Consider the following 26,989-nt stretch of genomic DNA (forward strand, 5'->3'; position numbering starts at 1 on the left):
ACATCCTAGATTCATACCAAAAGTCATCTCAAATTTCCTTATCAATCAGTCCATCACATTGCCAGTGTTGCCTCCCTCTCTTCCCCCCCGCCCCGACCTCATTCGAATAAGAGGAGAATCAAAGCTATATTATTTGGATACAAAAAGAGTTTTATTCTTCTATTTGGATAGGACTAAAGACTTTAGATTTTCACTTAAATTGTTTGTTTCATATGCTGGTAACTGTAAAGGAAATCCTATTTCCACACATCCATTATCAAGATGGGTCAGAGAGTGTATACTAGAAACTTACAAGCAAGCTTCACAATCTCTCCCTCCTATTCCCCCCCCCCCCCGCCCCGGGGCCCTAATCTGACTGTAGACTCCACTAGAGAGATTGCAGCCTTGGTGGCATGTTTGAAACAGGTTCTAATAATAGAAATTTTTAGAGCAGTCACGTGGCATTCAATACGCATGTTTCCAAGCCATTATTTGTTAGATATTGCAACTAGGTAAAATGCACAGATTGGTAGATGGATGCCACAGTCCTTGTTTAGCTAGTGCTCCTTACCCACCAGCCAACTTAATATGCATACTACATTCTAAACTCTCCCAAGAGTGGGAATATGTAGAGTCCCTCTCGAAGAACCTCGCTTACAGGTAAGTAACTTTCATATCTCCATTATGTATGGCTGTAAATTCAGCAGCCTTTGCAAGCATAAATTTAGGATGAAAGTAAAAAATGCTACTACCCCGAAACCTTTATTATCTGGTATCACCTAAAAGAGCTAGACTCTGAGTTACATGTCTCCGTCAACTGTAGGTAACTGTTTGCAGTTGCATGCAGACACAATCGCTATGTTTAGCAGCTAACTGCTTATATGCATCATTTGCAACAGTCCGTGCAAGTATTTTTTCCCCTCTGAATACCACTGGCCTCTGCCATTGGAACCGTGGTTGAATCTCCAGGGGCTGTCAGTGATACCAAGGGTTATTTCTGCTTCCTTTCAGTCAGGTACCAAAGTGCGAGAGAATTGCAAATGGTACACAGGCATGTTTTAGTTCCAGCATTTCAGAGATACTCTATTCAGTAGAGTATTCTTGCATCTGAAGAAGTGGTGTTTTAGCCACGAAAGCTTCTGCCCAAATAAATCTGTTAATCTTTAAGGTGCCACCAGACTCCTTGTCGTTTTTGTGGCTACAGACTAACACGGCTACCCGCTGATTCTATTCAGTAGTGGGCAACAGTGCATGCAGAGAATGACCTGTGCCTGAAATCCCCAAGAGCATGATGTAAGTTAGGTGAGAGTAATTAAAGTATCATAAAATATGGGGCAGGTCTATAGAAAGATGGTTCCCAGTTTCCCTGTGCAAAGAGCAAGTAAAATAGGATTTGCACAGTAGACAAACTTGAGTCAATTTCTCCTCCCCATCCAGGAGGCAGGGCACTTGTGCAGTTGAGCTGCAACCCATGGGCTGTAGTAGTGGCCATGACAGGCTGTACCCCATTAATGAGTAGTTTGTGACAAGTGCAGGCGCACAGTTTACAGATCTCCTGGGAACCACCTCTGCCATTTCCCAGAACCCTTACAGCCCCTAGCTGTGCTGTCTGGTGGAGCGCGCCACTGGAGAGCTCGGATCTGTAGCACACAAGAGGAATAAATGCATAATTCTGGGTGTAGCCCCTCCACTTCCCACCACCCCCCACCCAGTGCCACAGAACCCCTCACTTCCCATAGCCTTTCCAAAACCATGAAAGGGCCTGGGGAATGTCACACTCTGTTCTGTAGGGCGTGCTCTTCCTTTCCATTATAGTCAGAGTCTCCTGGCTGTCCACAGATCAGCCCTTTCACTTTGGAGGCCCTGCCTCGGGAGCAAGGGATGCCAGAGAACACTTGCAAAGTGGTATGGGTCGCAGTTCTGTTCCTTTGTTGGCTATGTTTATTCTCATACTTTAATGTGATTTTTGAAGATTAAAAGAAAGAGGTCAGGAAGGTACAGTGATTGTACTCTGTTTTGTCTCCAGTTATACAGTTCGGTTGAGTTTGGCAGAAGATGGCAGCTTCTCCAGGAGGGTGTCGCACCAAACAGGTTCTACTGGTAAGTAACAAAGCACATTTTTTGGTTTCACAAACACAGCTCCACCATGTGTATGTGGAGGTGGTGGTGCTTTCAAATGAAAGCTCTGGGGCTGACGAGGCGTTGCTGAAGGAGACAAACGTCATCACTCAGACCTTTTGCTCTTCTGTTTTAGTGTTGAGGTTAATTTTTTCCCATCGGGGCGGAGACTGTCGTCTTATTCTGGGCTTGTACAGCGCCTTGCACAATGGTGTCCCGGTGCATGATTAGGGCTCCTAGCCACCACACTAGCACAAATCATAACACTTTGAGAAGTAGCCTTCATCTTCTTAGTGCTGACCATTGCTTTCTGCCGTGCTGTTACGTGTGCAGGACTGACATGTGCAGGGCAACTGTCTCTCATGTATATGTTCCCCTCGGCACCCAAGCCATGGAGAATATGAATCTACTTCAGCTCCCGAAAATCCTGGGAACACTGAAGTCCATGGTAGTTTTGCCACTGGCTTAAGCAGCCAGGCTTTCACCCATAGTCCTTTAGCTCAAGCTGTGTAGGCTCATGCTTTTAGCTCAGGTTATCACTGGTTCAAACCCCAGTAGCGACCAGGATGTCGGACATCATTACACTATGACAGACAATATTTTTCTTCACTTCCACTCTTAAATCATTGTGCATTGTTGCCATGTTCTACTAAACAGGTGGCAAATGTTCCAAGATTTCTAGTCCAATTTCAAGGCCAAAGATAGATGTATACATATGGGATCAGCCCTACTGCATAAATGTTTCACCACTTCTGGGAATACTACTGGACTGCAAAACTGTGAAGTAGGCAGGAGCCTGTGCCACAGAGTTTGAATTCAGAAATGGGTCCACCCATCCCCTAATTCAGGGGTGGCCAACCCATGGCTCCTGAGCCACATGCGGCTCTTCAGAAGTTAATCTGCGGCTCCTTGTCTAGGCACCGACTCCGGGGCTGGAGCTACAGGTGCCAACTTTCCAATGTGCCGGGGGGTGCTCACTGCTCAACCCCTGGCTCTGCTGCAGGCCCTGCCCCCACCACCCCTTCCTGCCATGCCCTCGCTCCTCTCCCTCCTCCTCCCCTCAGAGCCCCCTGCATGCCAAGAAACAGCTGATTGGGAGGTGCAGGGATGGAGGGAGGGGGAGGCGCTGATTGGCAGGGCTGCTGGTGGGCGGGAGGCGCTGGGAGCGGGAGCTGCTGACATACTACTGTGGCTCTTTGGCAATGTTCATTAGTAAATTCTGGCTCCTTCAGGCTCAGGTTGGCCACCCCTACTCTAATTTAACAGGTTTTACCTCTCTTTGGTACTACTATGGTCCCCGTTGCCATAGTATCTGTTCATCTCACAATCTTCATGTATTGAATGTCTTTAATCGATGTTTCAACTGAGGCTTTAGAATCAGCTTGTTATAGAGACTGCAGCCACCCTCAAGGGTCATATCTGGATCTGGGTCCAAACTTCCTTAACATTTGAGATTGTTCAGCTCCCATTGTTTTGTTCAGTGGACAGCAGACAGTTGTCTCTACACTGCATATCTGAAATAATGCACTGGAATTGCATGACACTAAAGTGTTTATCACTAAATATCTCCTCACCTTCCGGCAACAAGCAATTAGTGTAACATAAACCTGCGTGAAAAGGAAAGCATGAGCACATTGGACTGAGCACAATAAGTTGCGCTGGTCTGTTTTCCAGCACAGATGGTACTAAAGGACAAATTCAGAGGTAGGTCTAAATTATTGTATGGAGGCTGGACCCTGTTCTCAGTTACACTCCTATGCAACTGGAGTCACTTCCATCAGTTTCAGATGGAGGTAGTAGTTTAACTGAGAGCAGAAACTCCGAGGTCTGGTTTACATCACCTTACATATCACGTTTGAATCTGGCCCTTAGAAGGACATTCTTCGTGGGATAGTGTAGCAGGGCGCCAGTGCAAAAGCACCTAATTAGCCCCTGCCCAGTCAGCTGCAATCAGGGGAAGCAGATTAGGGCTGATGGAAAAAGCCTGATGCCTGCCTAAGGATTGGCAACACCTGCTGGCCTGACAAGCCAAGGGCTATGAAGGTTGGGAGGGAGCCAGAAGGCTGGGGCAGTATCCAGGGAGCAATCAGTCAGTGAGTCAGTGAACTGGAAGTCTCCTAGTGGAAGGCTGACTCTGCCTGTAAAGGAGGTGACTAATCCTGTAAAGCTTGTACATAGATGGACACTTGTGGTGGGACGAAATTAAGTTAATAAAGACACAGGTGTTGCACAACCCTGAAGCCTCTCTGAGCCTTATTGGGGAGGGCAAGCAGGCCCTAGGAAGAGGGGTGGGTCATGAACCCTGTTACAGATAGATACATTAATAAATAGTATAGCAACTGAATTCAGTCAGCAAAAATAGGACCCCTCTTTGACCCCAAATTAGAGATGATCCCAGGCCAAAAACCATAGATTTTGAATGCTTCAAGGGTGTTTGGGTCCACTGTTTTAGTTCGAACCACAATAGAAGTAAAGGACATAGGCCAAATTTAGATCCAGCTCCATATTTGAATTTTGAACACCTCCCCAAATTTTAGATCCAAGATTTTGGTTTGAACCTGTCTCTATTCCAAAGCTTCCTCTTTCCCTTTAACCTGGACTTTGCTGAAACTTTTGCCACCTGGAAATTTTTTCTCCATTTTTAAAAAAAAATGTTCACTCATCTCTGCCCTTCTGGCTTCCAGACAGGACCAGAAGCTTCCACGATTTCCCATGGTATTTCTGGCCTGATAAAAGCAGAAAGAGCAGAGAACCTTGTAAGAAGAGCTGTCCAGCTATATTGCTTGAATGAGCATCCACACTCTTAAATGCTTATTATCCATACTAAAATCCAAGTGTTTTGAAGTCTGCCTGTCATTAGGCATAAGAGAGATTTATCATATATTGAACTGATGGACACCAGCAATGAGAATAATGATGATAATGATTAATGTTCCTTTCCACAGAGATACAACCTTGAAGTCCTCTGAGGGTCTAGCAAAAAAGAGAAGTAAAACCAGGAATTTCAAAAGCACTGCAAATCAAAGAATAACAAATAAGATTAAAAACGGCTCCAATCACCTACCAATCTTCCCACAAACACAAACTAAACAAGAAACCAAAAGCTGTTAGCTTCACCTAGAATGGGATGTCTTTGATATATTTTGGTCATTGATGCATGCTAAACTGTAATTCTGCTTTCCGAGAAACTAACACAGTTATAGAAAGGGGAGTTAGATTTTACTCTGGCTCACGCATTCTAACCAGAATTGCTCACTAATTTCCATTGAATGGCCAAATTCTACCCTCAGAGTTCTGCATCCCCACTAGAAAAAACTGGGATTATTGATGACAGTATATGACAACAGTGAACCTGATTCTCCATTGGCCTGCTTTCCGATTCAATAATTTCCACCAGGGCAAAACTCTGCTGAATCATTTTAGTGTAAATGACTCCATGAGGAGCAAGGCAACAGAGAGTCAAGCCCAGGGGGTTTTGCACATGCGTAACCCAGAGCAGAACGTGTTCTGCAGAACCTTTATTGTTGGTGGTGATGTGCAAGCCAGAAAGAACCCATCTTGACTCTTAGATCCCAGATTGTGTTTATGGTGGTGACAGCTAGTGAGAACCTATCTTTATTTTTTAATCATTTTAAACTGAGCAGATATGATCTAGAAATCACTGGGACAGGATCAGCTCAAAACCCATGATGCTACTTTTACAGTTACTCTTCAGAGCAGAAGTGTGCTTTGAGAGATAACATTTCAGAGTTACAGTCCTTCAACAGAGAAAATATTGGGTGAGATCCTCGCTGGTTCAGGCTGAAGGAGGATTCCCCTTGAGCAGGAACCACAGAAGACCGTGGTAAGCCTATGTTCTGAGGATCCCATTGCAGCCCAGGTGTAGGAGGTGAGCCAGGGACTGGGCTGGGAGTGGGAGGAACAAGTCAGGGGTGGAGCCACATCATACAGTGCTACAGAGATTGTGGAGCATCCTGGGGAGATGGTGTAATTCAGATTGGTCCCTGGGGCTGGTAAATTACTTCAGGATCTCTCCAGCCTTTGGAATGGTCCAGGATCAGGAAGCCACAAAAGTGGCTTAAAGCCACCAGGATGGGCTGCGAGGCAAAGCATTGAGTTTAACCCTGGGCCTTGGGCCCTCTCAGGGTTGCAGTTATATACATCATGCATTTATGTTTTATTTGACAGGAAAGAAACTTTCAGGAGGCTTTATAGGCTTTTAAAACACACTCTATTGCTAATCAGATCAAAGCTTAAATTCCTAATTGCTCACTATTATATTTTAATTGCCATTTGACCCTGCTATGGCCCTCACATAAATAGTCCTCACATAAAAAGTCTTATGAATGAATTCACCAAGGGCTGCTAATGTTCCTGTAGAAAAAGATCTGACTGTAAATGTTACCAGAGAAACCATTTCATCTTTCCCACTGCCTTTTTTGTATACGTTTCCAAGAGAATTTTCTTTTTCTTATTTTTGGCTGCTACGTGAAAGTCCCCAGAGGAATTTAAACCACAGAAAAACAACATTAAAGTAATCTGCTGACACCTTCTCCAAAACTTTGAGAAAATGTTCCACTTAGAGAGAATTCAGCTGCTTGTAGATCATATGAACTCTGTATTCCTGTGTTCTCTCTTTCATTAGAAGGGAGTCATTACCATAAAAACAGAATCTTTGATTCTTCAGGGCTTATCGTTGCCCCTGTTTATCCCTTCACCTGCAGCTAAAAGTCATTCTCTGACATCCAGACTGGTTGCTGTGGAACGGATTATGATGTTACCTCACGGTGGGAGATATCAGGTGAGGGGTGCTCAGATGAACTCAAACCTCTACAACAAACAGAGGCCTGGGGCTTTCTCATCTGGAAAAAAGAGGGATGAGGTTGACACTTCTCTCTCTTATAAGGGCGCTTTGAGGAAAATTTAATTAATACGTTTGATGTGCTCTAAGTGTGGTGATATGCTAAGAACCGACATCTCCCATGATCACCACAGCCTGATGCAGTCCCTCAACAAGAGGGGAGAAAGTAGTGCATTGGAGAGCCCAGCCCATGGAATGGGAGCATAAGGCATCCAACTACAACTACCAGGAGGCATCCCAGCGCCATTTTGTATCAAAATGTTGCAGTTTTTTGATGAAGTATTTCCGTTTTCAATATTTTGCTGAAACGCTATCGGGGCAGTACCAGTTCATCAGAGCAATGCTGCATTGGCAGTTTTCTGGAGAGAGGTGCAATATTTACTGACGTGGTATCAAGGGGAAAGAAGGCGTGAAACCATGGTTAGTACAGCTGGGCAAATGCTTCATTAAAATGTTTGGGAACATTAGTTTGAATAACCCACCTGAATTCTCTTTGATGACATTTGTGACTGTTTGTAGCCATGTTCTGCACACATTCACAGAAGTGTGGTTTTTTGGTAAGAATGTTCGCAGAAAGTGAAAGTTTCACAAATACAAATGTGAATGAGATTGGTGTAAAGTATCTGGAGCGGCCATCTTGAAATCACTTTAGTGTCCCTCCTCCTGTTTATAAACGTTTTAGTCATCCAATCGAAGAGCAACAACAATACCTTGTTACTCTGACAGCCAATTACACTCCACCCATACTAGCAAACAGGTGATGACCTATCCAAATAACAAACTGTCAGCCTAAAATTGCTCATTGAAAGATACATTCTGATATCCTTATTTACATAAAGTAATACCTTACACCTCAAGTAGTTCCATTGAAGTCAATGTGTTGGAGTAGCATAATTAGAGATGATTAGAAAGGTAAAAAAAAATATGAAAATGTGATTTTTTTTTATTTAAATTTTTCAGTTAGGTTGAATCATAATCCAACTCTGAATATTTTTGAATGACTTACTAAATTGGACAAATCAAAAGGCTGTAAGCAATTAGTACACAGAGGGGGGGAAGAATTCAATTTGCCAATTATTTGTGCCCAGATACAACCATTAGTTTTATCAATGTTATTCATGTTTCTTATTTGTATTATCTAGCACCGGTCATGGACCAGGAGTCTATTGTACTGGTTGCTGTAGAAACAAAAGAAAAGACAGTTCCCACCGCAAAGAGAATGCGGTCAACTGTATGTTTATTGTCCACTTTCATTAGAGCAATGCTGCAACGGCAGTTTCTGGAGAGAGCTGTAATATTTACTGACATGGTATCAAGGGGAAAGAAGGCATGAAACCATGTCATGGTGCAACACAGAGAAGGAAACAGTCACTGCCTCAAAGAGTTTAGACTTAATTAGAGAGAAAATACAGTTCAAACAATTAATCTTCTGGATGGACATGACTGTCGTCTCTCCAAGCAGAATGGATGTCCCCTTTTTGGTCATTTACACATGTCTTCTAACGTTGTCCTACAATACAGTCCAGTTTATTTTTATACAATATCCTTAGCACTATGAGATGGAGCTACATTAAGACACCCTGAGACTTCGGAGGAGGGGTTCCAAATCTGACCTCAGATCCATGTCTGAAATTTCACAAATACCCCCTATCTTTAGAGTAGATCCAGAGTTTACTTGAATTCTGGAGTGTTTGAAATCCAGATCCATTTTTTTCAATTACAGCTCGAGCTCATCTCTAGTTAATACATATTGTCATCAAATGTTTCACAGAAAGAGTCAGTCATGAGTGAGGGGAAAAGGGAAGTAATCACAAGTCCAGGTTCTATAACAGAGAAAGTGACTCATTAAATTGGATGGTGCAGGGGTGGCAGATAGTTTCATATCTAGTTTCATAACAGCACCAGAGTGATAGAACCTCCCCCCCTTAATAAGGAGAGCCTCTGTGAGGGGCTGAGTGGAGGAGGAGGAGACTGCAAGAGGAGAAGAAGCCAACAGAAAAACAAGTGGACATAGGTGGAGGAAGGTGGGGAGTCCGTGGAGAGTTTTGACAATAAAAGGACATTTTTAAACTGGATTCGGAGATGGATTAGAAGCCAAAGCAGGTGATGATGGATTGATATGGTCCTGCTTCTTGCAGCAAGGGAATAGTATGTCCATAATATTATGAACTTGCTGTCATCTGGAGGAGAATCCTATGTATCAATTAGTTTGGAAATGGACATTGGTTTGACTCCAATTTGACTGCTGCATATAGCTGACACTTTACCCAGAAGAGAAAGAGAGACAAGTGGACAGACAGAAGGTGAGAGAGTTGTGTTTATATGTATGTATGAAAAGGGACAGGGGGTGAGAGACAGACGGAGAGGTGAGTGGGTGGGTGGGTGGATGGAGGATGGCATGTGTTTGGGATGATGGAAAGCTTACCTCTTCTGGGTAAAAGTAAATGGAGATCATCTTTAAAAGTAAATTTCTTGCGTGAGTTATTCCAGAGGGAAAGAAACTGCAAATTATTTTAAAAGCCAGGATTCTGTTCACTAAAGAAGCCTCTAGAGGAACTGAAAAGCAGCATCAAAAGCCTACTAACAGCTTTTTAAAAATTCCATTGTACCCAAGCGGTCAGAGCTCATCTAGCAAACCATTCCAGTGGCTCTTGTCAGCTTTTTGGCTGGGTGAAATCAGGTGGGCTGAGCCGGTTTGAATAGCGTCGTGTCTGGGTTATTTCCAAGAGCTGCTGGGCATCACCAAACAAAACCTTTCAGTCACTGTGGGGCGACTGCTGTAGGCTGATGGAGAGGATGCCAATCAAAGTGCAGCACAACAGTGTGTCCAGAAAATCATCTGCTTGATGTGACTCAAAAGCCACAGCGGATGAGCTGAGCTGCACAGAAAATTTAATTAAAAAGAGACATTTAATAACTTAGACATAAAGCAAACATGCACATGGCAGATGAAGGCTCATGGGGCAATGAATGAAATCATTGGCTGGTGGGTAACGGCTAGTGGTTTTCTAAAGCGACCGACGTGTGTTTGTTTCCAAATGGATTTTGGATTTGGAAAAACATCATTTGAAAGGTCAGAGCCCCAGGGCAGGAGCTGTTGTTCCATTGCTGATAGTTTTGAGCAGGCCCAATCTCCAGGGCAATAGAAGTATATGGCAAATAGCACCTGGAGGTGGACAAGCAGTGCCCCCAGGTACCACTGTGCTGAGGACACCTGAAAACAAGGTTCAACATTCCCTTAAAAGTTACTTCTGCCAGGGTGCATCCTACTTAAATGCACACAGGCAACATTCCAAGCTTCTGGCATCTTTTGTTTGCAAGCCAGCGTTGTCCGTATAACATCTCTGCCTCCTGATGTAACCAGGGGAGCATATGCCCATGTTGGCATTCTTCTCTGAATTAAGATCCCAAACGTATTTCAGTATGTTCAGTGAAAATCTTTGATAACAGTTCGAAGACCTCTGGTACACCCTGAGTCCTCGCCATCCATCTGGAACTGGGGTGCTGGAGCCTCTAAGCTCAATCCTGTGATTTAGGACTTTATCCCTATTGTAAAAAGAAAAGGAGTACTTGTGGCACCTTAGAGACTAACCAATTTATTTGAGCATAAGCTTTCGTGAGCTACAGCTCACTTCATCGCATCTGAGCTGTAGCTCACGAAAGCTTATGCTCAGATAAATTGGTTAGTCTCTAAGGTGCCACAAGTACTCCTTTTCTTTTTGCGAATACAGACTAACACGGCTGTTACTCTGGAACCTATCCCTATTGTGTTTTGTGGGGACATGCATGCCATCCTGAAGGGGGCAGATGAGGGAGCTCAAAGACACACGAAGCCTGTTCCTTTTCCCACTGGGCCCATCGGATTTGCCATAATAATACTTATCTCTTAGAGGGCTATGTGCGGAGCCCCCTGAAATCAATGGGAGGCTTTCTATTGACTTCCATGTCATTAAAACAGGCCCATAGAGCACTTTTCAACTGTGGTGCTCAAAGTGTTTTGTAAAGTGTTTGTTTGTTTCTATTTTCACTTCACAGATGAGGTGTTCAAAGGCACATAGCAGGTCTGGCAGACAGAGGACTTGAACCCAGGTCTCCTGACTGGGTCCAGTGCACTAATAACTGGAGCTCATTGAATCCCTGATAGCTGTGTATGCAGGAAGCCTGTCTTTGGCAGGAGCCAAGTCAAGATGCTTCAGAACATCTGTCACCTAGTGTTGCCCCTACTTTTGCTGTATTCTAACATGGGCAGGGAACTTCAGGAGCCCAGCTCTTGACTGGGTTGGCCCTGAAATAATAATGCTTGCAATGATATCCTGAGCTGGCTCATTGCACGTGCTCTTCTTATTCTTGTAACTGACCCTTCTTGAAGTCGGACCCTCCATGTTAGGAGTGGTGAGGGTGAGGGATGGGGGAGGAGAGACATACACTATTTGTGGGTAATCCTGGTACCTGGTGTGGAGGGTACTCTACCCATGCCAGCTGATTCATCTCGAGGGAAGGCTGGCAGTGATACTGTCTAGATGAGGGCAGAATCCTATTCATTCCAACTCATGCCTATATCCTGGACTGGAGCTAATAGGATCCACTCATCAACAGAAATATGCATACATCTTTACGTAGGATACAAGAGCTTGATGTTAGAGGTGATTCAGCAGAAGAGCCCTGTGTTGCTAGCCAGGGCCCAAGAACATGCTTATCTTCTACAGGTATTTGAGTAAGAAGCTAGTTTGCCTTCACACACATGCATGGGGTAACCTTCCATAGCTGCATTTCATTAAATGAGGCAGTTAGCTACACAGCTAACTTGGTGTGAACTTAACTGTCTGGATACATGCCAGGAAAGTTTTATTCTTACTCTCTGTTGTATATTTAATGAGTAGCTCACTGAATAAGCATGGTTTCCTTTGCATTTTTCCTGTAAATGCCTTCTGTGGACTCTGTCCAGCACGCACACAGAGCAGAACACAGCCCTGCCAGGTGTGTGCATTGACAGCTGTGGGAATAACTGATCATATTATATTGTCTGATCTGAGAAACAATGGGACAAATCCTGGGGTCTGGTTCCTCTGGCCCATGCTGCCCACTAAAAATATGGCCTTTTTTTGGTCTTGTCCAAGGTGCTTAGGTCAGAGCTGGGAATTGAACCTAGATATCCTGAGTCCCTAGCCAGTGTCTGCATAAAGCTATCTGAGTCTGATCTCATTTACAACAGTGCCAATTAATGCCTTCACTGAAGTGATCTGTGTCATGTGTGTGTAATTGTGAAAAAGCAGATCTAGCTGAATGGTTGGGAGTGCAAAAATGAAAGGCAGAGTTTAGGTCAAGAGAGCTCAAGGGATTTTCTCAGTTATTTTACATACCTCTGTGTACACATTATATTTGACACAAAAGAGAATTTGTTTGAGAGGAAAAAATAGAAAAAGAGGAGAAGCATAAGAACATAAGAATGGCCCTACTGGGTCAGACCAAAGGTTCATCTAGCCCAGTATCCTGTCTTCCAACAGTGGCCAGTGCCAGGTGACCCAGAGGGAATGAACAGAATCGGTGATCATCAAGTGATCCATCCCCTGTCGCCCATTCCCAGCTTCTGGCAAACAGAGGCTAGGGACACCATTCCTGCCCAAACAAAAACCAAACAAAAGAATGCTTATACTAGGCTATAAAAAGGACATCTTTTTATCGTTCAAAATATATCCCTATATTTGGAAATGTTTCATGGCACTTCAGTACTGTTCCCAGGCAGCATGTGGTGAGAGTGTAAAGTTAGAGGAACCCAGAGCAGCTGAGATTGTTGGGGTAGAAAGCACTGGCTGGGGGGAAGTGATCATAGAAGAGAATCTGACCCATGTATTTTATTGTTAATGACCACTTTCTGCATCTTCACCAAGTTGCACTCAACAGCATTGTTTGTAATGGTGCCCACCATCCTTGCGAAGGGGTTTGTTTTAGTGACTTGAGGACTAGCTGCCAGCATTCTTGGATTCTGTTTTTGGCTTTGCCACATAATAACGGTGTGACCTTGGCCAAGTCAATTGGAGCCATTTACTCTTGTGTAATCAGTGGAGTCACTCTGGATTTACAACTGTACAGTTGAGAGCATAATTTGGCCCTAAACCGCTTTCTCCACCTCACTTTACCAATTTGTAAAACAGGCACTGTGCAATAATACCCAGATAATTCAATGAAGTGTTGGGGAAACTTACTTAACTGTTGTTTGCAAGATGCTTTGACAACCTGGGACAAAAAGGCCTGTAATAAGTGCAAAGCATTACAATTCTTATTCAGAGATAGGATTTAAGGCACTGCAAGATCATCAGTGTGTGTGTGTGGGGGGGGGGAATGGTAATGTCTAGGGATCTACCTTCGTCATCTCATTTTTGTTGTGCTTCTGGCCTTTAAAAATAAAACAAGCTCCTGCCATTGAGTAATTTGGAAGAAGCTGTCAACATTTTTAACGAGAAGTGACAAGACATGCCCCGGAGGAGTGGGGGAGCTGGCTTAGCGTTTGTGAGATTTATGATAAGGGATTCACACAAGTGCTGAGGCTAAAAGAAGATAAATCCCCATAGACAAATACTCCCAATAATTGAATTACAAAGCCATTATCATGTGCTGAACAGAGCAACTTTATGACTGTGTTGTGACAGGATAAAGCTTGTTAGAATATTTATGCTCATAGGACGATTTCAGCGTAAGGATCTCAAAAAACAAGCATGCTTTTCCACCTGTCTGTTACGGCTCATTAGCCTTTCTGGGTAATGTAATGAATGAGGAAATGGAGAAACATTAGAAATGGAAAATGAGGAACTGAAGGAATGTTGCACTGAGCCATCTCAAAATAAATATTACTAAGCACAGAGCCAGCCAAGGGATACATACTGACAGCTGCTGGCGTCTCATGACTGGAAAGGGGGACAGGGGCAGGTATGCAGATGTCGTTTTCAAGCATCAAATTTGGAACTGGATTTTCCAAGCTGTCCATTTGCATCCTCATCTGCATTTTTACTGCTAACTATAGCTCTACACCCACATGGGGCCTGATCAAAAGCCCATTGGAGTCCATATGAGTCTTCTCAGTGGCTGAAATCTTGGCCTGAAATGGCAAAACTCCCATTAATTTCAAATGGTCCATCATTTTTACCCATTGACTTGAATGGACTTTGATCAGGCCTTTGTTGCCTGAGCATTTTTAAAGAGAGGATGATCTTGGGCTTAAAGTGCTGGATTCAGGAAAGCTGGGCTCAATTCTTGACTCTGACACGGTCAGGCCTTGGGCAAGTCACTTAATCTCTCTAGATGAAATCTTGGTCCCACTAAAGTCAATGGCAAAATTCCCATTGGTTTCAGTAGGGCAAGGATTTCACCATCTGTGCCTCAGTTCCCCACCTGTAAAATGAGGATAACAATACTTCCTTTGTCTCGCTTGTCTATTGAGATTGTAAGCTTTCCAAGACTGTGACTGTCTCTTACTAGGTAGATCATGTCTAGTACCATGGAGCCTTGATCTTGGTGAGGGCTTCTAGGGACTACTGTAACACATAAGTAATACTTAATAATAACTTTCTTGCAAAATGAATATGTAACTGCCTATGTTTTGGTGCAAATATAGGGAATTATGCATCTACTGGGTAGAGTTGGTGCCATTTGCAAAATTTCAAGTTTAGGGTTTTTTTTTAATTAAAATGTAAATGATTTTGGGGGGAAAGTATTCCTGTCTTTCAACTGGTTACAAAGTTGGTTTAATGAAGAAGAAAAAAGAAGCATTTCTTTTTAAAAATTTAATGAAAGGAAACTAGTTTCCACTTGCCAGTTCTTCTCTTCCTATCTCTTATCCTGCCCCTGTAAGAATTCTGCCTTTTCCTCCCATCTAAACCCCTTGTGCCACACACAAGCACCAGAACATGTATTTTCCAAGTGGACAGAAAGACTCGTGTTCTCCGTCCTTTTCTCTTTGTTTCCATCCACATCTACCTGACCAATATGTTGTTGGCTCTGTACTGCATAGTCCCTGCCCCAGTGCCCAGTTCTCAATGCAGCCCCTACTGTTGGTTCTGAGCCTAAAGGGAGCCTTGAGAATTGGCATTTGGGAGGAAGGTCATATGAAGAGGCCAGGGCAGGAGGGGGTTTGTGACAGAGTCAAGGTAGAGCCTGTTGGGATCGAAGTCCTGATCCGGACTTACCTCTCAGTCACCCGAAATCTTGTTTCCTGCTATGCATGGCATCCCTGAGAAAACACCCAGTTCCCAAGGTATTAACTGGTTCCCAAGATGTTAATGACCAAACATGGTCAGAACTTCAGTTTTATGCATTATCTGATAGTTTGTCTCTGATTTATTTGGGATTTAGCATGGTGGGGGGGGGGGGAACTGGGTGTTAACCAACATGCACGCATCTTGGAGCCCACAGCCTTCTGGGCATGCTCAGTGGAAAGCATAAATGGTGACATTTTCAAACTTGGTTGCTTCAGCTTCAGCATTAAGGGCAACAATTTCATAAGCGGTCTCTGATTCTTTGGTGCGTCTCCATTTCTTGATGCCCGCCTTGGGGGTCCTGAAAGGAGCTTGACTTCCAGAAAGTGCTGCCCACTGAAAATTCCAGTTGACTCTGAAAATGAGATCCAAGGTGTCTTAAACTGGGAAACTTATCATGAAGGCATCCAAGACCAGAAACTTCCTTTGGAAATATTGGCCTTGATCCATATGTACATTTGAAAATGTTAGCCCAGCTGCCCGTGTTTGGAATTATTGATCGGCACTTGCAGCTCATAATTACCTTTGCTTACAAACAATGTGTTAGAAATTACAAAATACCAAGTGTGGAGGTTTTGTATTAACCCTAGTGATGGGGTCTCTTTGCAGCTGAGAAGCCTGACTCAGTCATTCATCTCATTTACTCCCAACACCCATGAATTTTAGGCTTTTTCACATGAGTGAAAGACCCTGTGTGACATGGTCTTTACTGGATTTCCTGGAAGTGCACGGGGAGACAGGTTTTTAGAAACCCAGCAGTCAGAGTGATGGCACAGGCGGGGCAGGGACTGCAGAAACACTTGGTGAGATACCCTTTGCTATTCAGTGTATAGTGCCCAACTCTTTTGTTTGCCATTGTCTCTTTCTGAAAAGGGGATAGTTTTTAGTCAGTTTCCGATCCTGCTTCCAACACACATAGTCTGCAGTCAAAGCCATTGCTGTACTGTAATTCCACAGCTCTCCGTATAGGCTTTTGAAGCTGTCAAGCCCAGATGACTACACAGCAGGCTTGGAGTTGATGAATATTTTAGGAAGCCTTCCTTTGTAACGGAAGGTTCGTGGTCTTACATATTTCATAACACAACCATTTTCTATAAAGGCAGCAGGGAACATTAGATTGTGGTCCCATTAGCATTTCCACTTTAGCTTATCCCCAAAGTTTGTAATTTTTATTTTGTGCTTTTGCTTTAAAATGCATCAAGACATTTATATCAGTTAACATAAAAAAAACTCTTTGGAAAAATATAATGGGTGCAGTTTGATAAGTATGCTACAGTCCTTTCCCCAGGGAGATTAAAGTCCAGGGGGAGTTTGTGTATTCAAGAAGGCCTGTGATTAAAAGGATGGATCACAATCAGCAGGGTGGGTTTTCATCACAAAGTTAAAATGATAAGCCAAGGCAGAGAGTAAGTCCGCTGCCGGCAATACAAGGCTGATGGAAGGATCAGCACTCAGGCTTTGAGAACAGAGGGAATGGAGGGAAACTGGAAGATAAGGCAACACAAGCCTAGTGGGCAAAATAGATTGGTGGCAGCCATAGCTGCCTAACACAGCTGATCATGGGGAGTTACAAGTATTTGACTGACACTTATTTTAGAGAACAGTTTCCTACATTCCCACTCCATAGGGACAAAGGTGGCAACAGGCTGGGTACAGCTATGGAGCTCAGCCATTCCTCTCTAGCTTCATGGCTCTCAGTTTATAAACTGCATGATAATAAGCCCCTTGTTTTCAGATCCCCTGGTCAGTAGATATAATTAATGCCTCATGTGGCAAAGAATTTTATAAAGGCAATTCCAATCTATGCCTACATAGCTCTGCTCTGTCTATATTTGGGACAAATAATGAGTCAAATTCTGTCCTGAGTCGCACCATGAAGTTGCACAGTGTGTCAGTTATCATGGAAGATGGCCTTTAAATTTTAGGGGTTTGGTGGAGCAGCGTATTGATGCACTGATCTTAAGACATTTAAGACTTAGGTGCAAATCTTGGCTTAGTTAGATAATAAATAAAAATGATTATCCTATTGTGACAGGTTTCGGTCGGTCCTCCGAGCCCCTAGGGGCGATGGAGAGCTATGATCTCACTGGCAGGCCTCAGCCACACCTTCCGGGCGTTGGGGAATTAGCAGGGAAGGTGTGCCGGCCGGAGTCAGTAGCACGCCCCTCAGGCAGGGGAGCGCCGGCACGAGTCAGTAGCGTGCCCCTCAGGCAGGTTGGCCGGGGTAGGGGAACGCAGGCCTACCCAATTCCACTGTGTTCCAGCCCGGGGCCCTGACAGTGGCGGGAGGCGAAAGTCCCGCCGCTGGGTCAGCGGGGCAATCCGCACCCGCTGACCAAACACACCCACCTCACGGTGCAGTTCGGCCCCTGGGCTACTTCCTACCCGGTCTCTCAGGTGGGTCGTTCCAGTCCCTCCATCACGTCCAGGTATTCCGCTGTGGGCAGCTCCGGTCCCTCCATCTCGTCCAAGTATTCCACTGCGGGCCACTCCCGCTCCCCCTCTGTATCGGACTCACGCTGGCCCGGGCTGCAGTCAGGCCCTTCCAGGTCCTCTGTGTATTCAGCGGCCGGCAGTCCTGGTTGCCACAGGCCTTCCTCCCGGTCAGGCTCCTCCTTGCCCAGGGCTTCACCTGGGTCAGCAGCAGGATCGCGAGGGAGCAGCCAGCAGCCTGTGTCTGTCTCCCTCCCTGGTGCTCTCTTCACTGGGCAGAGGGCCCCGCCCTTTGTACTTCCTGTCCCAACCTTCCCCTTCCGGGGATTGGCGGAAGCTTGGTCTGGCCCCGCCCACTCAGGCTGAGAGGGTGGCTCTTTACCCTCTGGTTCGGAGGGGAGCCACCCTGGCTCCCTACATACCCCACCCCTCAAATCCAGCTCTCGATCTTCGGAGCTGGGGATAGGAAATCCGCATTGGCGTTGTCTCATCCCGCCCGATGGTGAATCGTGAAGGCATAGGGCTGCAGAGCGAGATACCATCGCATCAGCCTGGCATTATTGTCCTTCATCTTATTAAGCCACTTCAGGGGTGCGTGGTCTGTAACCAGTATAAAGGGGGCCCCGAGGAGGTAGTAGCGAAGAGCATCGACTGCCCACTTAACGGCTAGGGCCTCTTTCTCCATGATGGAGTAGTTCCGTTCTCTGGGGAACAGCTTGCGACTGAGGTAAACTATCAGGTGTTCCTCCCCGTCCACCTCCTGCGAGAGGACCGCCCCAAGCCCAACGCCTGAGGCATCTGTCTGGACAATAAAGTCACAATGAAAGTCGGGGCTGAAGAGTATTGGATCGCTACACAGCCGTACTTTGATAGTTCGAAAGGCCGTCTCGCACTCGTTGGACCAATGCACCCGGCGGGGATTGTCCTTGGTCAAGAGCTCCATTAGCGGGGCCGTAATGCTTGCGAAGTGGGGTACAAATAGACGGTAATAACCAGCTAAGCCCCAAAATTGACGTACTTGCCTCTTTGTGGTCGGCACCGGACATTCCTGGAGTGCTTGGACCTTCCCGATGAGGGGGCAGACCTGTCCCCGGCCCAAGGTGTACCCCAGGTAAGTGGTTTCCTCCCGCCTGATTCGGCATTTTTTCGGGTTGGCTGTAAGCCCGGCTGCGTGGAGGTCCCGGAGGACTGCCACTACTTGGTTAAGATGTTCCTCCCAGTTATTGCCATAGATGACCACATCATCCAGGTAAACCGCCGTGTATTTCGTGTAAACCGGTCCATCAAACGCTGGAAGGTTGCCGGGGCCCCATGTAGGCCGAAAGGCATCCGGGTGAAATGGTATAAACCTGAAGGGGTGGCAAACGGGGTCTTCTCCTTGGACCTGGGATCCAAGGGGATCTGCCAGTACCCTTTGGTGAGATCTAAAGTGGTGATATAACAGGCCTCCCCAAGCCGGTCGAGGAGCTCATCGACGCGGGGCATCAGATAGGCGTCAAATTTTGAGATGGCGTTTACCCTCCGGAAGTCAATGCAAAACCGCCGGCTCCCATCGGGCTTCGGTACGAGGACGACGGGGCTCCGCCACTCGCTCTGGGAGGGCTCAATAACACCCAGCTCCAACATCTTCTGGACTTCCTCCTCTATGGCCTCCCGCATTCACCTAGGCAATGGCCGGGTTGTCTCTCGGACCACCACCCCGGGTTCCGTCTGAATCACATGGTAGGTGAGCGTAGTCTGCCCGGGTTTCGTGGTGAACGTCTTGGGGAATGCCCTCACTAAGCAGAGTGCCTGTTCTCGCTGCTCGACGGTGAGTGTCTCTGCTAGCTGGGGTTCACCATTATCCAACTCCTTGGGTGGTTGGGGCCCCAGGTCCGGTTCGGGGGGATATGGGGCCACTAGGAGCCCTTCCCGGTCCTGCCAAGGTTTTAAGAGGTTTACATGATAAATCTGCTTTTCCTTACGGCGACCAGGTTGCCGAATCTCATAGGTTACCGGCCCTACCTGGCGGAGGACCTCATACGGACCCTGCCAGCGGGCAAAAAGCTTTGATTCCTCCGAGGGGAGCAAGAGGAGTACTCAGTCCCCTGGCCTGAATGATCGAGCCTGGGCGCCCCAATTGTAGTGCTACTCCTGGGCTCTTTGGGCGGTGTTTAAGTTCTCCCTTGCGAGCTTGCCCGCCCGCGCTAGCCGCCCCTGCAGTTGTAAGACATATTTCAAGAGACCCTGTGTTGCGGATGGGTTGTGTTCCCAAGTCTCCCTCAAGAGGTCCAACACCCCGCGGGGGCGCCGCCCATAGAGGAGCTCGAACAAGGAGAACTTCGTGGATGCCTGTGGGACTTCTCGAATCGCCAGTAGTAAAGGAGGGAGCAGCTGGTCCCACTGGCGGAGGTCCTGGGTGGGGAAACGCCGCAACATTCCCTTCAGGGTCCGGTTAAACCGCTCAACCAATCCGTCAGTCTGGGGATGGTAGACCGAGTTCTGCAATTTCTTAATCCCCAAGAGGGCACATACCTGGCGGAACAGTTTAGACATGAAGTTTGTCCCTTGATCAGTGAGTATCTCCCGTGGGAGGCCCACCCTTGCGAAGATCTTCACGAGTTCCGCAGCGATAGTGTGGGCGGTGATACTTCTTAAGGGGATGGCCTCCAGGAAGCGGGTGGCGTAGTCCATCAGGACGAGGATGTATTGATGGCCCGCCTTGCTTTTTGGGAAAGGCCCGACCAGGTCCATTGCTACCCACTCAAATGGCACACCTACGACTGGTAACGGGACCAGGGGGGCCTTCCGTACCCCAGCCGGGGCTGCATGTTGGCAGTCCGGGCACAACGCACAATACTTCTTCACCTCACGGTGGACACCGGGCCAGAAGAACCTGGCCAAGACCCTGGCCACGGTTTTTTCCTGCCCTAAATGGCTGGCAGCTGGGATATCATGTGCAAGCTTCAGGACAGCCCGACGATGGATGCGGGGGACCACGAGTTGTGTCCGGACCTTGTGGGTCTGGGGGTCTCGGTCAAGGCGGTAGAGCCGCTCGTGGTTGAGTTCAAACCTGGGCCATTGGGTGGTGCGCTGCGCCCCCACGACCTCACCATCCACCCGGGCCAGCTGCTCATAGGCAAACCAGAGCGTAGGATCCTCCCTTTCATCTCGGCTAAAGTCCACCAGGTCAGGAGGGGGACCCGCCATTTCCAGGCCATCCTGCCCGGGGGTGGGGCCTGGGTCAGCTCCAGGGTCGGAGCTCGAGTCAGGTCCTGTCTTCTTCTCAGGCGGGGCTCCCTCGAACGCCTCTTTGATGGGTAGGGATTGGAGCACCTCGACGAAGTCTGGCCAGTCACAGCCCAGGATCACTGGATAGGCGGGGGATGACGCCACCGCCACATTCATTAACTGAGTTACTCCGTGCACCGTGATGGGGACCCGCACCGTGGGGTATGATTTTACATCTCCGTGGATGCACTGAATCCGTACTTCCCCGACGGTCCGCTTGGTGTCCGAGAAGAGCGCCTGGCGGACAAGGGTCTGCCCACAGCCCGAATCGACTTGACCCACCATGGGGACCCCGGCGACTTCCATGGGAGCTGCCAGTTTGGCCACGGAGGGCAGACGGGCCCATCGCTCCCCGGTGCACACCAGGCCAAAGTTGCAGTCCATTGCAGGACAGCTCCATTGCAGATACCCATACTCGCCACATCGGAAACAAAGTCCTACCTCTGGGCACGCCGGCCGCGTGGGGGCACCAGTGGGGCCGCAGAGTGGGCTGGGGCCTGGTGGTCGGGTTAAGCGTCCAGGGCCGGAGAGTGGTGTTGACTCGGGCCGTCGGGAAAACTCGGTCCTGCCGCCTTCTGGTCGTCGGGTACGGTGGGGTGCGTTGGTTTGGGAGGTGGGCCCCCTCCGTTCAAGTTTCTGTGCATTGGGTCCCGGGTTTGGGGGGCAGGTGGCCGGTCCTATCGGGGCCTCAGCCTCGAGAAAGTCCTCCATAAGCGCAACGGCCGTGCTCAGACTTTGTGGCCGGTGCCGTAACACCCAAGCCCTCCCCTGGGGTGGGAGGATGTGCACGAATTTTTCGAGGATGACCTGTTCCATCACCTCAGCTGCGGTTCGACGCTCGGGTTGGAGCCATCGGGTACCCGCGTCCTTCAGTTCCTGGGCCACCGCCTGGGGTCTGGCGCCCGGTGGGTAGACCTTTTCCTGAAACCATCGCCGAAAGGTTTCCGGGGTAATGTTGAAGGCATCTAAGATAGCTGCTTTCACTCGAGCATAAATGCGGGCCTCATCATCTGGGAGTCCACAGTAAGCCTTCTGGGCTAGCCCCGTCAGATATGGGGCAAGGAGCGTCGCCCATTGGTCAGGCGCCCAGCCAGCCACTGAGGCAACCCGCTCGAAGGTCACTAGGTAGGCTTCCGGGTCATCCTCAGGCCCCATCTTGACCAGACGGATCGGTGGAGCGGGAGGGGTCGGGGTGGCTGCCCGCTCCGGTTGAGCACCACCGTGGCCCGGCCACAGGGTTGCAAGCTGCTGGAAGCACTGGGTTTGTTGTTCCTGGTGCTGGGCCCCCAGGGTTTGAAGCAACTGCTGCTGGTGGGCGCCCAGCTGCTGCATGAGTTTGTGATGCTGCTGTTGCTGGCTCTCAGCCAGGAACTTGATAAGCCTTTCCATCTCCATCTTTTCAGTAGGGGAGCTTCAGAGGCGCCCTCGCACTAACCCCTTTCGGCAGGGTTTGGGATCGCCTGCCCGCATTCTCCACCACTTGTGACAGGTTTCGGTCAGTCCTCCGAGCCCCTAGGGGCGATGGAGAGCTATGGTCTCACTGGCAGGCCTCAGCCACACCTTCCGGGTGTTGGGGAATTAGCAGGGAAGGTGTGCCGGCCGGAGTCAGTAGCGCGCCCCTCAGGCAGGGGAGCGCCGGCACGAGTAGCGTACCCCTCAGGCAGGTTGGCCGGGGTAGGGGAACGCAGGCCCACCCAACTCCACTGCGTTCCAGCCCAGGGCTCTGACAGTGGCAGGAGGCGAAAGTCCCGCTGCTGGGTCAGCGGGGCCGTCTGCGCCCACTGACCAAACACACCCACCCCACGGTGCAGTTCAGCCCCTGAGCTACTTCCTACCCGGTCTCTTAGGCGGGTCGTTCCAGTCCCTCCATCTCGTCCGGGTATTCCGCTGCGGGCAGCTCCGGTCCCTCCATTTCATCCGGGTATTCCGCTGCGGGCAGCTCCGGTCCCTCCATTTCATCCGAGTATTCCGCTGTGGGCAGCTCCGGTCCCTCCATCTCGGCCGGGTATTCCGCTGCGGGCAGCTCCGGTCCCTCCATCTCGTCCGGGTATTCCACTGCGGGCCACTCCCACTCCCCCTCTGTATCGGACTCATGCTGGCCCGGGCTGCAGTCAGGCCCCTCCAGGTCCTCTGTGTTTTATTCAGTGGCTGGCAGTCCTGGTTGCCACAGGCCTTCCTCCCGGTCAGGCTCCTCCTTGCCCAGGGCTTCGCCTGGGTCAGCAGCAGGATCGCGAGGGAGCAGCCAGCAGCCTGTGTCTGTCTCCCTCCCTGGTGCTCTCTTCACTGGGCAGAGGGCCCCGCCCTTTGTACTTCCTGTCCCACCCTTCCCCTTCCCGGGATTGGCGGAAGCTTGGTCTGGCCCCGCCCACTCAGGCTGAGAGGGTGGCTCTTTACCCTCTGGTTCGGAGGGGAGCCACCCGGGCTCCCTACACTATCCATCCTTTGCCTGTTGTCCAGTCACTCTATCTTTGTTCAGATGCTTCAGAGAGAATGAATAGGGCAATTATCAAGTGAACCATCCTCTGTTGTCTAGTGCTAACATCTGGCAATTGGAGGTTTAGGATCACTCAGAGCATGGGGTTGCATCCCTGAACATCTTGTCTAACAGCCATTGATGGACCTATCCTCCATGAATTTATTTAATTCTTTTTTGAACCCAGTTATACTTTTGGTTTCACAACATCCCCTGGCAATGAGTTCCACAGGTTGACTGTGTGTTGTGTGAAAAAGTACTTTTTGTTTGTTTTAAAGCAGCTGCCTATTTATTACATCGGTTGATCCCTGGTTCCTGTGTTATGTGGAGGGGTAAATAACACTTCCTTATTCACTTTCTCCACACCATTCAGCTTTTATAGCCTTCTATCATATCACCCCTTAGTCCTATCTTTTCTAAACCGAATAGTCCCATTCTTTCTTCTCTGTCCTCATATAAAAGCTGTTCCATGCCCATAATCACTTTTGTTGCCCTTCTCTGTACTTTTCTCAATTCTAATCTATAATTTTTGAGATGGGGCAATAAGAACTTTACACAGTATTCAGGGTGTGATTGTGCCATGGATTTACATAGTGACATTATGATGAACCATCCACTTCCATATACACTTGAAGTCGGTGTAATAAATAACAGCAAAGGAATGATATCCCACAGTAAATTTTTGGTCTGTTTAGTGAATGGACTCTGGTTTTCATATCCTTTGTCATTAAGAGCCAAATCTTGTTCCTGTTGAACTGAATTCCCACTGACAACATCCTAAAGTTGCAAGGTAGTTGGAGATGGGAGGCAGAGGTTAACTGATTTATACTTGGCAAAATAAGCCCTAAATCCCTTTTTTTCTGAAGGATGGTAACTGAAAGAAAGTGCCATTAAAAATGGCTGCATTTTTTTCCGTAATCTGGGTAATCCAGATAAAGAATTTATTAAAAATGGGTGTTGGAGGCCCGGGGTCATTATTCTTTGAGCAAACTATCTCATCCTAACATTTCTTTTAAAAGTTTCATTATTAATAGCTCTAGGAAAGAGATGTGTAACCACATTATTATGTGGGGACAAGATGTAAATAAATCCTAGTGTAAGATCTTTCACAAGTGAAAAGTGCTTCTGTAGCCCACTGAGTCTGTAGACTCTCTGAAGACGAGTTCTTTGTAAACACAAAAGCTTGTTTCTCTCGCCAACAGAAGTTGGTCCATATTCCCCACTTTGTCTCTCTCAAAATTAGTTTGGTTTAAAGGCAGTCCAACATATATTCTGCTGCTCTGATCCATATAATTCAACAGATTTCCAGCAAGGATTGGCAATCCCTTTCTACCATTATAATAATTAATCATTCTTTATTAATTTGGGTCACACTTTGTTCGAAGTACCTTTATAAATGGTTAATAAATGATGATGCTGCAAGTAGAACTGAGTAAATATTGGAATTGTTTTGGTACATTTGGCAATTTTGAAAATTTGGAGGTGGAAGGGGAAATTTGCTTCTTGTTGGACTACAAACAAATATTTTCAAATTCTGTGGTGAATCAAAAAATTGAAAAAATGTTCATTTTGGCTTGAATGAAACATTTTCTTTAGGCAAAACACTTTGTTTTGATGTTGACCTTTTTTTTAATGTGTTTGATTTTTTTTTTAAATCAAACGTAAAATTTTAAAATGAAACAAAATATTTAAAATTATGAGTATTCACAAAATCTTGAAATGATCCTGTTTTGGGTCAAGCATTTATATCATTTTGACTTGGGGTGGTTTTTATCTTTTTAAAGAATAAGATCTAGCTAAATTTTGAAACAAAATTTATTAATTTCAAAACAAGAGATGTTGAAACATTTTGTTTCTAAAATATTGAAACAAATATTTAATCTTATTAAAAAACATGAGTTTTTTTGGCTGAAACTATTCACTGAATTCACAAATAGTTTTTATCCATCCAAAACTGTTTTTTGGTGAAGAAACTATTTACCTGAAAAATTTAACCTGGCTCATTACATACCCCTTTCTACACTTGCACTAAAACCATTGCTACTACCAGTGTAGCTTGACCGTTGCTGAAAAATAGAGACCAAATGTGCTGGTGCAGAACAAGCAAACTAGCTCTGAGACAGGAAACAGGTTTTGAGCCTCTCTGGAAATGTTTCACACTGTCCAGCAAAGAAAAAGAAGCTTGTTTAGCTGATGAATTGCAATAGGATTCTTCAAGTGAAGCTAGAGATAATCCATCTAGAGACAATCAGGAGGGGATTGGTCCTGCTTTGAGCAGGGGGTTGGACTAGATGACCTCCTGAGGTCCCTTCCAACCCTGATATTCTATGATTCTATGATAAAACAAATAGTCCCATTTTTCATAACATCTTTAAAATGGTTATTGCTAGTTACTTAGTTAATACTAGTGTTGATTAAGGGCTGGATCAGACTCGGATTGCAGTATAAGTAGGAGTTGAATTACAACTTCAGTTTTGATTGCCTGCAAATAATGAGGCGTTGGACAGAATAGCATCTGACTTGTCCATCACTGGAAATGAATGTTCTTGCTTTAATCTAGTATTAACCCATAGTTCAGGCTACTGTTAAGAAAATGGTACACATTGAGGCAGGCAAATCCTTAATGGAGACACATGAGGATGGCCCATCTGCTCTCATTCTTGCCTCCGGGAAAGAGGTGACAGGTTCAAAACCAATAACAGGACTGTGCCCTCAGAATTGATGCTGAGTTAGCAGTACTGTAATTCAGAGAGGACATCAAACTAATGGCCCTTTGGCCTGTTCAGTGACATTCTCCAGATAGATGTTAACAATTAAATGGGACTTTTTACCAAAGGTGTACTTCATAATCCCTTACGTGCAGTATGGAGTGCCTTACTTTGATATTTCTTATCCAGTGAACAAACAAGGATTTTCTTAGCCAGACTGCCATCTGGTTTATTAATTTAACACAGTTTTAATTAGATTTGAGCCAATGAAATGTCTGACAGGACAGGGAATTTTCTTTTTATGTTTGTTAATTAATGAGAGAATATTGGTCATTACGGGTGTGAATTAAACTAATGTGCATGCAAAGTCTGATATAGAGGAATGACAAGGATTCTACACAGAATCATAGAAATCTAGGGATGGAAGGGACCTCGAGTCATCAAATCCAGCCCATACCTAGACTATCCCTAACAGGTCCAACCTCTTTTTAAAAATCTCCAGTGATGGCGATTCCACAACTTCCCTTGGAAGCCTGTTCCAGATATTAACTAATCTTATAGTTAGAAAGTTTTTCCTACTATCTAACCTAAGTCCCCCTTGTTGCAAATTAAGGCTATTGCTTCTTGTTCTTCCTTCAGTGGACATGGAGTACAATTGAGTACCACCCTCTTTGTAATAGACCTTAATATATCTGAAGTCTATTATCGGGTCTCCTCTCAGTCATCTTTTCTCAAAACTAAATAGGTCCAGTTATTTTAACCTTTCCTCATCAGTCAGATTTTCAAATTTTTTTATCGTTTTTGTTGCTTTTCTCTGGACTCTCCAATTTGTCCAAAGCTTCCCTAAAGTGTGGCACCTGGAGTTGGACACAGTGCTCCAGCTGTGCTCACCCCTGCT

The 26,989-nt window shown here is 46.6% G+C and overlaps 1 protein-coding gene across 2 annotated transcripts in view; it reads left to right on the forward strand.

Annotated features, from left to right (window-relative positions):
- The window catches only part of SORCS1 (sortilin related VPS10 domain containing receptor 1), a 423,910-nt gene that overhangs the window by 293,454 nt on the left and 103,467 nt on the right, over window positions 1–26,989 (forward strand). For both annotated transcript variants that reach the window (XM_048857873.2, XM_048857874.2), the window contains exon 5: window positions 2,006–2,079. In XM_048857873.2, the coding sequence (XP_048713830.2) occupies window positions 2,006–2,079 (74 nt within the window). The remainder of the gene's footprint in view (window positions 1–2,005; window positions 2,080–26,989) is intronic.

This window comes from Caretta caretta, chromosome 7 (assembly GCF_965140235.1).
Source record: "Caretta caretta isolate rCarCar2 chromosome 7, rCarCar1.hap1, whole genome shotgun sequence".
In the NCBI taxonomy this organism is placed as follows: domain Eukaryota; kingdom Metazoa; phylum Chordata; order Testudines; family Cheloniidae; genus Caretta; species Caretta caretta.